This window comes from Scardinius erythrophthalmus (genome assembly GCF_964197995.2).
Source record: "Scardinius erythrophthalmus genome assembly, chromosome: 13".
Taxonomy (NCBI): Eukaryota; Metazoa; Chordata; class Actinopteri; order Cypriniformes; family Leuciscidae; genus Scardinius; species Scardinius erythrophthalmus.
The window spans coordinates 15,471,226-15,483,034 of record NC_138233.1 but is presented as its reverse complement, the minus strand read 5'-3'; the positions used below and the strand labels follow the sequence as shown (position 1 = coordinate 15,483,034).

At 39.0% G+C, this 11,809-nt stretch overlaps 1 protein-coding gene across 8 annotated transcripts in view; it reads left to right on the top strand.

The window, feature by feature from the left end:
- The window catches only part of diaph2 (diaphanous-related formin 2), a 481,157-nt gene that overhangs the window by 174,627 nt on the left and 294,721 nt on the right, over nucleotides 1-11,809 (top strand). For 7 of the 8 annotated variants that reach the window (XM_081382679.1, XM_081382680.1, XM_081382681.1 and 4 more), the window contains 3 exons: nucleotides 307-371; nucleotides 1,565-1,669; nucleotides 8,633-8,695. In XM_081382679.1, coding sequence (XP_081238805.1) covers nucleotides 307-371; nucleotides 1,565-1,669; nucleotides 8,633-8,695 — 233 coding nt within the window. The remainder of the gene's footprint in view (nucleotides 1-306; nucleotides 372-1,564; nucleotides 1,670-8,632; nucleotides 8,696-11,809) is intronic. The other variant, XM_081382682.1, reaches the window with a different exon arrangement.

Here is an 11,809-nt window from a genome sequence, read left to right as displayed (position 1 = left end):
TTTTTTTTTTTTTTAAGATTTTCTCACTTCTTCCCTTACTTTAATGAGTTGAAAACAGATTTTGCGGGGCACCGTTTTTTAATTTACATCTCAAACCCCCATAATACAATACAAATCTCCAGAGGGGAGGGGGGAATGAGACACTGACAGGTTCATTTTATTCCGTTCGCCCTTTTTTTTCTTTTAGTTGTCTTCATTCGGTGTCTGATATGGAATCTTACCCATCGTGTTAACAATGCACCATGGAATTTGCATATATTGTATGTTTTGTGTGTTTTCATGTACCCGGCTATTTGTGTATGACAGATCAATGCGTGGATAAAGCCAAGGTAGAAGAGAGTGATCAGAGAGCAGCGGAATTCTCCAAAAAGGTGAGTTTATTAATCACCCTGTGTGCCACTATTGGTATGCAACCAGGCTGCTGTCACCAAACTTTTCTCCCATGAGCGATGAGGCAGTGCATCGATTGCTCTCACCTGATCAATAGCTGGCAACAGAGCAACATGATCTGTATCAGTGCAAGCAGAATCAATGCTGATGCTCCAATCTGCAAGCTTGTTTGTGCCATACTGGGAACACTATTTAAAGGCACCATTTCAAATAGTGTTAAAGGCCCCAACGTACAATTTTGTCATTTTTTTCTAATACTTGAAAAGTTTTCTCTGGAGGTTCATAAGGATGCTGAGCTAACACTTGCTGGTGTTGTCAGTGAAGCCAAGAGCTGTATCCCATGATGCTTGAGGGAACAGAGAGTGTATCCATGCTCTTGCTCAGCTTCCTGCCCAACTCTGCCAAATGTCAGCCAGACATCTGAAGGTGAGGATACACAGGGCAACTTTTTGAGCAATGTTGCTGGGCAATGTTGCCGTCAACGGGCAACCAGATGAGACACAGGGCCCACTTCCGATCTAAATTATCCAGATTGAAATTTATTGCCCATTTTCAATGGGAAAGTGCCCAAGCAACAATCGCTCGGCAAGATTGCCCAGCAACATTGCTCAAAAAGTTGCCCTGTATATCATCACCTTGAGGCTTGCAGTTTAATGGCAAAGTAACACAAATACTACTGGACGGCTGAAAGCATTGAGTCTCTTTCACTATGCGTGCTTGTGTTTGTGTGTGTACCAGTGCTTTCAGGAATATTATTCTTTTTTGTGTTTGCACATTTTGTGTTTGTGTAATTTTGCAATACGTTTTGTATATTTTTGGAAATATTAATAGTATAGTATATATTTAATAGCATGATGTATTTAATATTTATATACTGTACACTCTATCATCTGTTCAAAAGATTGGGATGATCAGATTGTTTTGAAAGTAGTCTCTTATGCTCACTGAGGCTACATGTATTGTATGATCAAAAAGTACAGCAAAAACTCTTTCCACACACGTTAGATTACTTTATGAGTGAATGAGACCCAGGTGTTAGTTGCAGCCATTATAAACTTAGCCCTGGATCAAGATGACAATGATAGTGAAGGTGGAGATAAATGGTGAAGATGTTGATGTATCTTATGGTATTTGCAGTGTTACTTCAATGCGTATGCGTGTTGTTGTCTTTCAGTTCGACGAGGAGTTTAGTGCACGGCAGGAGGCACAGGCCGAGCTGCAGAAGCAGGAGGAGAAAATCAAAGTGCTAGAGACGCAGATCAATACCCTGCAGGCCCAGGTAACACTTGCACCATAACCTAATGTACAAACTCTTCTCTTCCTTATCACCACTTCTGGTTCACGAACAGTATGACCCAGGTATGACCCATTCAGCTGCTCTGCGATCTCAACCCAAGGGTATCGAACACAGGTTAACGCTAATGGAAGCTACCACTGATGCCGTGGCCCATGTGTTCACCTTTAACATGCATAATCTACCCTTCCATTGGCTCTGATTATACCGCATAACCGATCTGTTCTTTGTTGTATTCTCAGAGGCTTATAAATCCTCTGAGATTTATTTTATCTTCCGTCATGAGAGCTTGGTGGTTTCAATCTTTTCTTAGAAGAGCCTTTTATACTACAGATCCATGAAACACCAAGCCTACTTTTCTGGTTTCCAGCCTGCCTTTCTTCACCTCACAAATATTCTCCAATGGCTATTAAACTACCAGGCATTAAATTATTTGTCTCCATCATGAAACCTTCTTGACGCTCAGTGCCTTGGCTCATCAAATGCCCTGGAAAAGAGCTATACAAGCACATTAGGATCACTAGTACTTATTTTGTGTGTTGTGAGGTCATATGAAGCAGTTTTTCTCTGTCTGCTTCAAATGGTAATGCAACTGCTAATGTGGCGGCGAAGGGAGAGACTCTGCTAATTTGGTCAAATTGAAACCTTTTTATCTTTTATCGTGAATGCAGTGGTGCTCTAAGTGGGTATTTTAAGACTTGAGGGATTGTATGATTTAATAAAGGGCCAATATCCCCCTCAAATTGTTGGATTTGATTTTTCTCAATTGCTCCATCGCAGGCTGTTCCTAGATATTGTATCAACGCTGTGAGGGATTGCGTTACGTCTTTGCCTTTCACATCATCGTTTCTGTCAAGAAAAACCCTCAGTCCTTCACCCGCAAAATGACTGCTATTTCCTACTAAACCCAATTTTAAACATTTTAGATTTTAGTGGTGCCTTGGGACAAAAGAAGTAGCTTGCTTGCTAGCTTATGGAGTTTAATAGGAGGGGAAAAAACACCATTTGTGAAGAGCCATCCATAGCGTAAATAGTTTTCCAGAAACCAAATATATTGCAGTCGGAAAAGCCAGCACTTCGTCTTTCTGTTTACTTACCTCTCAACATCTCCAAGCCCTATTGCCCCCATCTTCCCCCAACAAGCATCTCCCCACCTCTAAACCGAGATGAGTTGCTGTCATTAAGGACCCTGGCAGCTTGGACCACCATTCATTCTCACAGATTTACCAAATGGGCACATTAGTGGAGGCGGGGCTGGAACAGGTTCCTCCCAATGCAAAGCAGAGCTTCTCAGAGCCCGGCACTTCATTTGTGGGCAGTCCTTACCCCTGCACTTCGTCTGCCCCGAGAGCCGAATCACTGCACGTTAACCACTCTGTCTCCCTCCTTCCCTCCATCTGCCTCGTCCATCACTTTCTCAACTCCTACACATATTCATGAGCCCAGGCCTCTCTGCGCTCCACTCCTCATCAGTCACCATCATCCCTCCTTTACTACACTCATTAATACCGAGCCATATTGCATGCACCCAATGCAGACACTGAAACCCTGTTAATGACTGCTCACCTGCTCTCTTCTGCTTTGCTTTCCTGGACCACAGTGTCATTCGGCTGTTGTTTTTCCCCTGGGTGTCCTCCAGTCTTACCCCATGGCGATCTCATTCTCTTTGAAGCTCAGTCATCTCCAGCACATTAACAGGTAGAGAAGCGAAGCAGAGCCCTGGAGACGCATACTCTTTCCAAGCGTGCGCTCTGAAGGCACGTTCAAAGCTTTGGCTCCATAACATTCTCGCATCAACAGACTTTTGGTGCTTCTGGTGGAAAACATGTAATGCGCTCGCTAAGGAAGCACCAGGATATTAGCATTAAAGTGTTGCACTCATCCCGTGGGTGTTTTGGCACATCTGAAAGGGATATAAACTCATAGGTTGTCATACGCAAAGCTGACAAATTGTATCCTTTATTAGACAGCCGATGTAGAACTCTTCTCCCTCTGCAGTCTCACAATGTTGTCAGCTTGTCGGTGCACAACACATCACCGTGAAAACTGACTACGTTCACCCACACTTCAGCCCACATGCCTACTTCTTATTCTTTGATGGTCTGGTAAAGATGGGAAGTAGAATTTGGTTTCTAAACATATTTTATAATAATATTTAATTAAATATTTTTATATATTTTTATATAAAGTTATAATTTAATTTAATTTAATTTAATTTAATTTAATAATTTAATTTAATTTAATTTAATTTAATTTAATTTAATTTAATTTAATTTAATTTAATTTAATTTAATTTAATTTAATTTAATTTAATTTAATTTAATTTAATTTAATTTAATTTAATTTAATTTAATTGCAAAAACACAAAACTACAACCAATCAATGAAACGTCTCATTTGAATTAATGATTCAAAGGTCACCTCTTCAAACGCTCAATATTGTACCTCTCTATTTCTATAATAAGCCTCAGTAGGTTACATTATAATGTACATTTTAAGAGTTTTGAGCTGACAAGCATAAATGTTACAATTTTAACATAATAATTTTGCCATTTGGGTGACCTAGGTTCAAGGACAACAAAGAGATGACAGCAAAAACATGCTTATCAACAGATTTACTTTAACACATAATTGAAGAGAGCCATTATTCAGAGCAAGCAGCGCAACAGCTCATGTGAAAATAATAGTCATCTGATCTCATCAAAGCCGCCGTATGGAAAATTTCGGACAGACTGAATATGAAATAGAAAGAATAAAATAATAAAATAGCTTCACACTTTTAATTCATGTATTTTTAAGAGTTAATGAGACTGCATGCATTATTAGGCCTTCTGCTCAGTTGTTCTGCCAAGCCCAGTTTTAAATAAACTTGTAACCATATTCTATCTTTTCATGTTGTGATGGATTGATATTTTCTTCAGTCATGTTAATGCCAACAGAGTGCAACATTTATGCAGGGTTCTCTTCCTCAACCCCACCGCCCCCAAACCTCTCTCTTGGCCATTCAATAAAAGGGAATAGAGTCAGAGGTGAGGAATCGAACAGTATCTAAATTATTCAGAACTCAAGCGATACTGGGAGAGTAATCTTTTACAGCACCCTGATAGGTTTCAGAAAGATCTGTGGTCAGCTGTCTGTACCAACATGGGACTCGTAACATTGCAGAGCTGGTCCTGTGTCTTATTGCTGCTGCTGGGCTGGATCTGGAAGAGTATGTCGGTAATTATGCCGATAAGGACGGCATTACACTTGAATCATGGAGTTGGTTGCCATGTGCTCTTCGTTGTTGCCATGGTCAGAATCAGGGGACAAAGCTTGGCCATTCACCTTTACAGGCTGATTAATTTAAGATGCAGCGTGTGCCATCCCCCTCTCTTTCCCTTTAAGGAAACTATCACACGGAATATAAAGATGCTGCTGTTCTTCTTGACAATGTTCAGTGTGTTGGCTGATGTTCTGCCCTTTCCATCTTCAAAAATAAATAAAGATAAAACAACCCCAGGGCTCCAGACTAACTTTTTTCACTTCCGTCCTGGAACCGTCCTGAAAAACTATTTGAACCGTCCTAAAGTGAATGTCAACCGTCCCAAAATAAACATGTTGTTTCTGTACTTTATCATCATCTATAGTTAGTTGTTAGTCATATAATAAAAACACCATTAAAATGTTTATGATATTATAATATTTATTTAGCTCCATTCAAAGTTGTTATCTGTAAACAGGTAAAAAACAGATTTAATAAAAAATAACAGGAGTTAAATGCTTTTTTGTATTCATGCAGAACAAATCTTTTTTTTTTTTTTTTTTTTTTTTTTTTTTTTTTTTTTACATATACGAAAATTAAGAGAAAAATACATACAGCTCAAAACGTTTTTGGGTTGGATTAAACATCAAATAAATACTGGTGACTACATATCTCAAAAATATCATCATTCTTTATTCTTTCAAGCAGCAGACATATTTATTTGTATTAATTAAATATAATGAATCCTTATTAAAGCTATTAACGAGCAGTGAATGTTTTTATCTTTTTCTTTTGTTGCTTGATCAATATTAAGGACACAAGACCGCATTAGGTTTATTACCCACTGTCACTTTAAGACATCGGATCATGTCCAATCACATGCGGATCCAATTGCACTGATGCACATCCGATACACTCAAAACTGTTTAAGACATAACCAACATAGTTTACGTGATTACTCTCCAAAACGGACATTTCGACATAATGTTGTGTGTATTTGTCCATTCAGACACGAAAGAGAGCTCAATTCAGTCCTCGCGCGCTGTGTCTATGTGCATCGGGTGTGTGCGCACAGAAAACCGTACCGAATATAGTTCTTTTTTGCGTCGTCACTCTTATTCAGATCTTCATGTCTGCTCTGCTCATTCTCCCAGACGTTTACATTTTTTAACGTTTTATGAGACATGCAGCGCATGTCAACCCGTGTGCCGCTGGGTAGATCAGCACGTTACAGTAGCCTATGTGCGCATCTACTACAAACGCAGGACATCAGTTCTGACTGGATCGCTTCCCAAATCGTCACTATCTAACATTTTTGTCTAGTTTTTATTTGTTGACGAAAATGTCAATAGATTTTCGTTATAGTTTTTGTCATTCAAAACTAGTTTTTATTTAGTTATCGTCTCGTAAAAATAAGCCATTTGATAGATGTACCGCAAAACAAGTCTCCGGGTGAGTAGTCGGCTCGGCCAGTGAGAAGACGCGCTCCGTTGTAGTCAGCGCTTGGTCGGTTAATTTTGGCATTTTCTAAGTAAGTTACCCTAATAGGCTAGTAATAAATGAACAGACATACAAAAATGTCTTTCGTCCTGTACGCGTCCTGGAGAATATTTCTGTTCGTCCTAAACACATTTTCTATCGTCCCCAGGACGATAGGACGCCGTAAGTCTCGAGCCCTGAACCCTCTACGGACACACTGAAGCTTGAGTTGCCATTGGCCAGCAATTTTTTTATTTTACTAGTCAGACTTTTTGCATGGAATGCAAGAACAATTCAAATGTTCAATCAAGTTACACATACATATAATATAAAATATAAATTTCAAACACTATTAAAGTCAAGTAATAATAAAAAATCCAAAAAAATCAAACAACAAGCAATAGCGCAAATAAACACAATATAACAAAGATGCAAATTAAATAAATGCTTTCAGGTTTTCAGGTAGATCTAACAGTTGTTAGATGCAGATTAGTTGCAGAAATTGAATTAAGTAATCAAATGTAAAATAACACTGCATAGTCTTCACTGTATAAATTAAATATGGATGGATCCTTATTAAAGTAACAAAATGTATTCAGTCAAAAGCATTGTGACAAGTCTGTTGTTTTATTGAGGAATATTAGGCTGCTATCACTTTAAAAAATGAAGGCATGGATCCAATATACTGATACTGTTACACATGTGTTTTCTCTCTTGACTGTTTACGTTCACTTAAGGCATAACCAACTATGTTTACTAGGATAATCGCCAAGGCGTGAAAGTGAGCTCAATTCAGTTATTTACGTGCTGTCAGACATGGTTTTCTGGGCACGTGCATCGGATGTGCAGTTTGCTCACAGCGCACAGAAGTAATTTTTTGCTTCTTCTTGCTCTTGAATGTTTGGCAAGACTTAAAAAGGCACACAAATGATAAACTTTCATGATGACGCAGCACTGGTCCTAAAGTTCTGTCAACGAGCCCTGCATGTGATCTCTCGTTCTCTCAACAAACCTTTGAGGTTTTGCCTCTAACTCAATTATAGGCGACTGTAATCATACAATTTACTAGCCATTGGATAATTAAAGCCATTTTTTGTCGCCTCCCTTGTAATTTGTTCGCATATGTGAGTGATTTACTCGCGTTGTAGAGGGTTATAAAAAAAACAAAGCTTACTTATCACTACAAGCAAGGACAGCATTTCAAATATGATCAAAGGTTGTTGTTTTTCAGCAGTCTTCACAATGGAAGTATCCATCTTCTTTTCCATTACATGTCTTTAATATTTGATTCCGTCCTACATGCAATATGGGGTAATTGCACCATATAAGTGTATTTCATAGGCAGTGGAGTATGCTTCCTCTGAATGAAAAGAGGCTGTTAAGATCTTATTTTTCCCTTTTTCTTTTTGTCATCCTCATAGCGAGTTCAATGTTGGGAGCGAAGCATTGCTGATTCTAAGTGTTTGCGCAAAATTCATTGGCAGTGAAGTAATGGGAAGGACTTGAAAGAACAGGATTCCATAAGCAACTCTAAAAGACGCAAAGCTGCATTGATTGCTCAACAACCAATTTACTGCATTGCCGTCTGTTGCTCCTTGAACTTTCCTTAGAAATGGACATTATTGAAACAAAAGCATCATGGAAATTACTGGAGCCAAGAAAGTGACAGGTTCCAGAAGAAAAAAAAAAAAATCCCTTCATGGGATTGTACATGAATCTTGTACCTTTGTCTTTTTATCCAATTTTTAAATACTTTTTAGATTGCAAATCAAGTTTGATTTGTATGTAGCAGGTGGGTTGGTCATGGCTTTTAACTTTTTAACAAATACTTTTTTTCTTAAATCATCCAATAAAGCTAAAAAAGTGGGTGGGCACTGTTTTGCTCTGTTTTGTCTGGAACTAGAATTAAGGATGGTTAATGATGTTCTTAATTTGTGAATTCACTCTTTTCAAAAACTTTTCTGGAGTGAGAATCTCACAGCAACCACTAATAAAACACTGTATTACTTTATTAGTAGGCAAACACTGTGTTTTGATAATGTTCAAGTAGGCTGCTTGCATCCAATTTCTTGTTGTCATCAAGTGTTATTGCCATGTGACCTTCAGCAAAGTTGGCAGTTGACTTTTTCTTTACCATTCTCCTTTTCCAGCTATGGTCTTTGCCTTACTGCTGCTCTGTCTGTCTGTCTGTCTGTGTATGTGTCTGTCTGTCCCTCACCTGTCCAGTTGACTAGTGAGAGAGACAAGCTAAGAGAGGCAGAGAAAAGCATCAGTGAAAGAAACAGCAAGGTGGGTGTTCTCCCAACCTCCCCTTCCCTTCCCAGCATGCTCAAAGCAGCCACCTGCCTGCATCTTTGAAAAGCTGCATTTTTTTTACCTTCTAACAGGTTGATCAAAGCTGTTACCCCTCAGTGATCAGGCAGAGCCTTGATTTTCTGTATTGTCTCAAGACTCTCAACAGATGCTGTTCAATCATCCATTACAAATGCATGCTACACAATTAGGGCATAATCCTTTCAACATATCCAGCATATAAACAGCTTGTGATGGTGGATCCTGCCAAATATAATCTCTATACTGTGAACTAGAATATTACTACAGACACTAGAAAGTATATGAAGCAAGCAGTTTGTTTGTTCCCTGGGAATCAAACACTTACTTTGGGGTTGCTAGTACCATTCTCTTCCACTTAAGCTACAGGAACATGATGGAACAGGCTACCAGAACCAGTTCAAGCTTAAAGGGAAAAATGAAACCCATCCTTCCATTTAACAAGTGTATTGTAACCCTCAGTAGTTACCAAATCTAATTTAATTTTCCTCTTGCTCATCAGAGATGAGATTGGGATGGCTTTAATTGTGTGTTAGTCCTAGTTAATTACCCAAACTGTGACTGTTTCTACCAAGAGTGCCCTCCCACCTGTTGAGAGTGTAAATGGATGCTTGTCCTCTTGATATTCTCCTGTCCATATAGAACACATAGTTTCAGACACACCGACTGCTAATTAGTGCAACTAAACGTATGAGAGACGGCGAGCAAGTCCAGGCCAGTGGCCAGCTTAGACCTTTAACAATCCAGACTTTTTGGAAGTAAATTGCTTTTTTAAAACAAGACAAAAAGCGAAAGGAAGCCATAGGGGGAAATGAGCTTTAAATGAAAAAAATTTCCTGTATAAAATGTTTTTGTTGTAAAATTGAATGAGGGGAATGTCTTGAGAAAATTGTGTGCCAGAGGCTGATTAGCATTCCAGAACTGTGGCTGGAGGGTCTGCATCGCACCACAAGCTGCCACAGAGGGCCAAAGTGATGCGGAAATGACGGTGGTCTAATTTAGCAGCTAATTTGCTTGCCATTTTCTTGTATTAAACTTGAGAGAGAAAATGGGTCACAACGGGCCAGAGATTGACAGACGCATAATCATGGGACAGGGTACTCGTCAAGGGACCTCAGCTTCCTGCATGATGCTTCTACACCTTTTTAATTTCCCTTCTAATAAACAATCCACTGCCTGCATTGTGTAATCACACACTCGGTAATGCATATAAAAATGTGACTCGACGCATATCATTCTCCTAATCAACTGAACTGAGGCTGGAGCGCAGAGAGTAGAATTGCTTTAGAAAATGAGAAACTTTTTCACTAAGCAGTGATGAGAATGAGGCACAAAGTAAGTTTTGAGAAGGAGGAGGAAAAAAAAGAGAGAAAAAATTGGTTTGTAATCATCCAAAGGTCAAGTCATATCTGGGCTATTGGGACTTCTAATTGAAGCATTAGCATATCATTTGTTGCTAAAGAGACTGGCCCACCTTTTATCAGTGGTTCAAAATACCTGTTTATTCTGTTGCGAGCAGAGCAGGGCTGATTTGTCAAGACATTTACTGCCCTTAGTCTTATCAGTTACTGGATGAATTGAGTGACTGACTCCTCCATAATGGCTTCTCTTCCTGGAGACCATCTCGTGAACTTCAGTTATCTTACCAGGAGAGAAAAAAAAAAAAAAGACCAATACAGAAAAAGAAATGCACATTTGGTTAAAAACTCTATGGATTGTGGCCAAGGTTAAGGATCTAGAGGGTGGAGCAGAGAGGTCGACTGGCTGCCGCCACCAGTTGCATGAGTGTTCAAGCCCGATTACTCTTCTCATTACTGCTAAAGGTTCAGGTGGCTGCATCCCGTTCATACGCTCAATCTATTAGCAAATTACAGAGGCAATTTACATGTTAATCAAGTCTAATGGTTTACTCTCATCTGTTATGCTTTATGATTAAACGAGATGAATCAGTCTACACAAAGTGCTTTCCATATTTCATCCACAAACAAATATCGATACTGTCATCTTGTCATTCAGTGTAATCACAGTTAAGTATGTTCCATACGGAACGAATGAATGCTTATGTCATTATCTCTTAAAAACAATAACAGATGATCATAATAAACTTCACCATGTTTGTTTCTTTTTGAGTTATGCCCTTAGTGTCAGGCGGTTTTTCATTTTGTACTGCTAATCTGAATCTAAAATGGCTTTTAAATTGTGTGTGTGTGTGGAAGTCAGTCAAGCTTACAGGAATCTTACAAGACCCATATAAGTTGTTTATATTATGCTGCTGTATAATACCTGATTCTACAAAGAGTTAAGCTTTAACTCACCTTCTTTAGCTCAATGTTTTTTTAGTGGTTTTTTTTTTTTTTTTTTTTTTTTTTTTTTTTATATACATTGAACATTTGCTACAGTAGGGTCCACAATTAACCTGTGCAGTCATTTATGCACTCACATGGAGTTCTAGATACAAATATCCTAGATAGTCTTTTGATGATAAATCAATAATTTAGAAGATGTTCGTATGCTAAAACATTAAGTTGTGACATGTTTTCTTTAGTAGATAGTTTGTATGTTATTTTGTTTTGTTTTTTACTTTATTTGAATCTCACATCAGACAAGTAATTTTAATTGCTCACCAAATCCCATTTCTACTCAAGTTTGGCTTAGTTTTCACTTTGGACCATGGATGAAACAACACTCCAGTGTCCACCAGAAAATCCTACCATCACATACACACTTAGACACTACACCGCTTGTTCAACACTTGTCAAATTGCTCCTCTGAGATCCCAGTCACTTGACAGGTGTGTACATTCCAGAAGAATCTATCGGTCACATCGACCGACCTGCCATTTATTTATTTACATATTCAATGTGACTGCCTGCCCCTCAGGAATCGCTGTGTCCCAGTTTCCCCAGCAAGAGAATCAGACGGTGGGCTCACGCTCCTCTGAGCGCTGGCCCCTGCTTGGCTCTCAGGAGGCGGGGCTCTGTGCGCTAGATGGGCAGATGCTCAGTGCTGCTGAGGGAACAGGTGCCCGGAGGGAAGGCCACGGCAGCCCCAAATCATCCATCTGCTTTTATC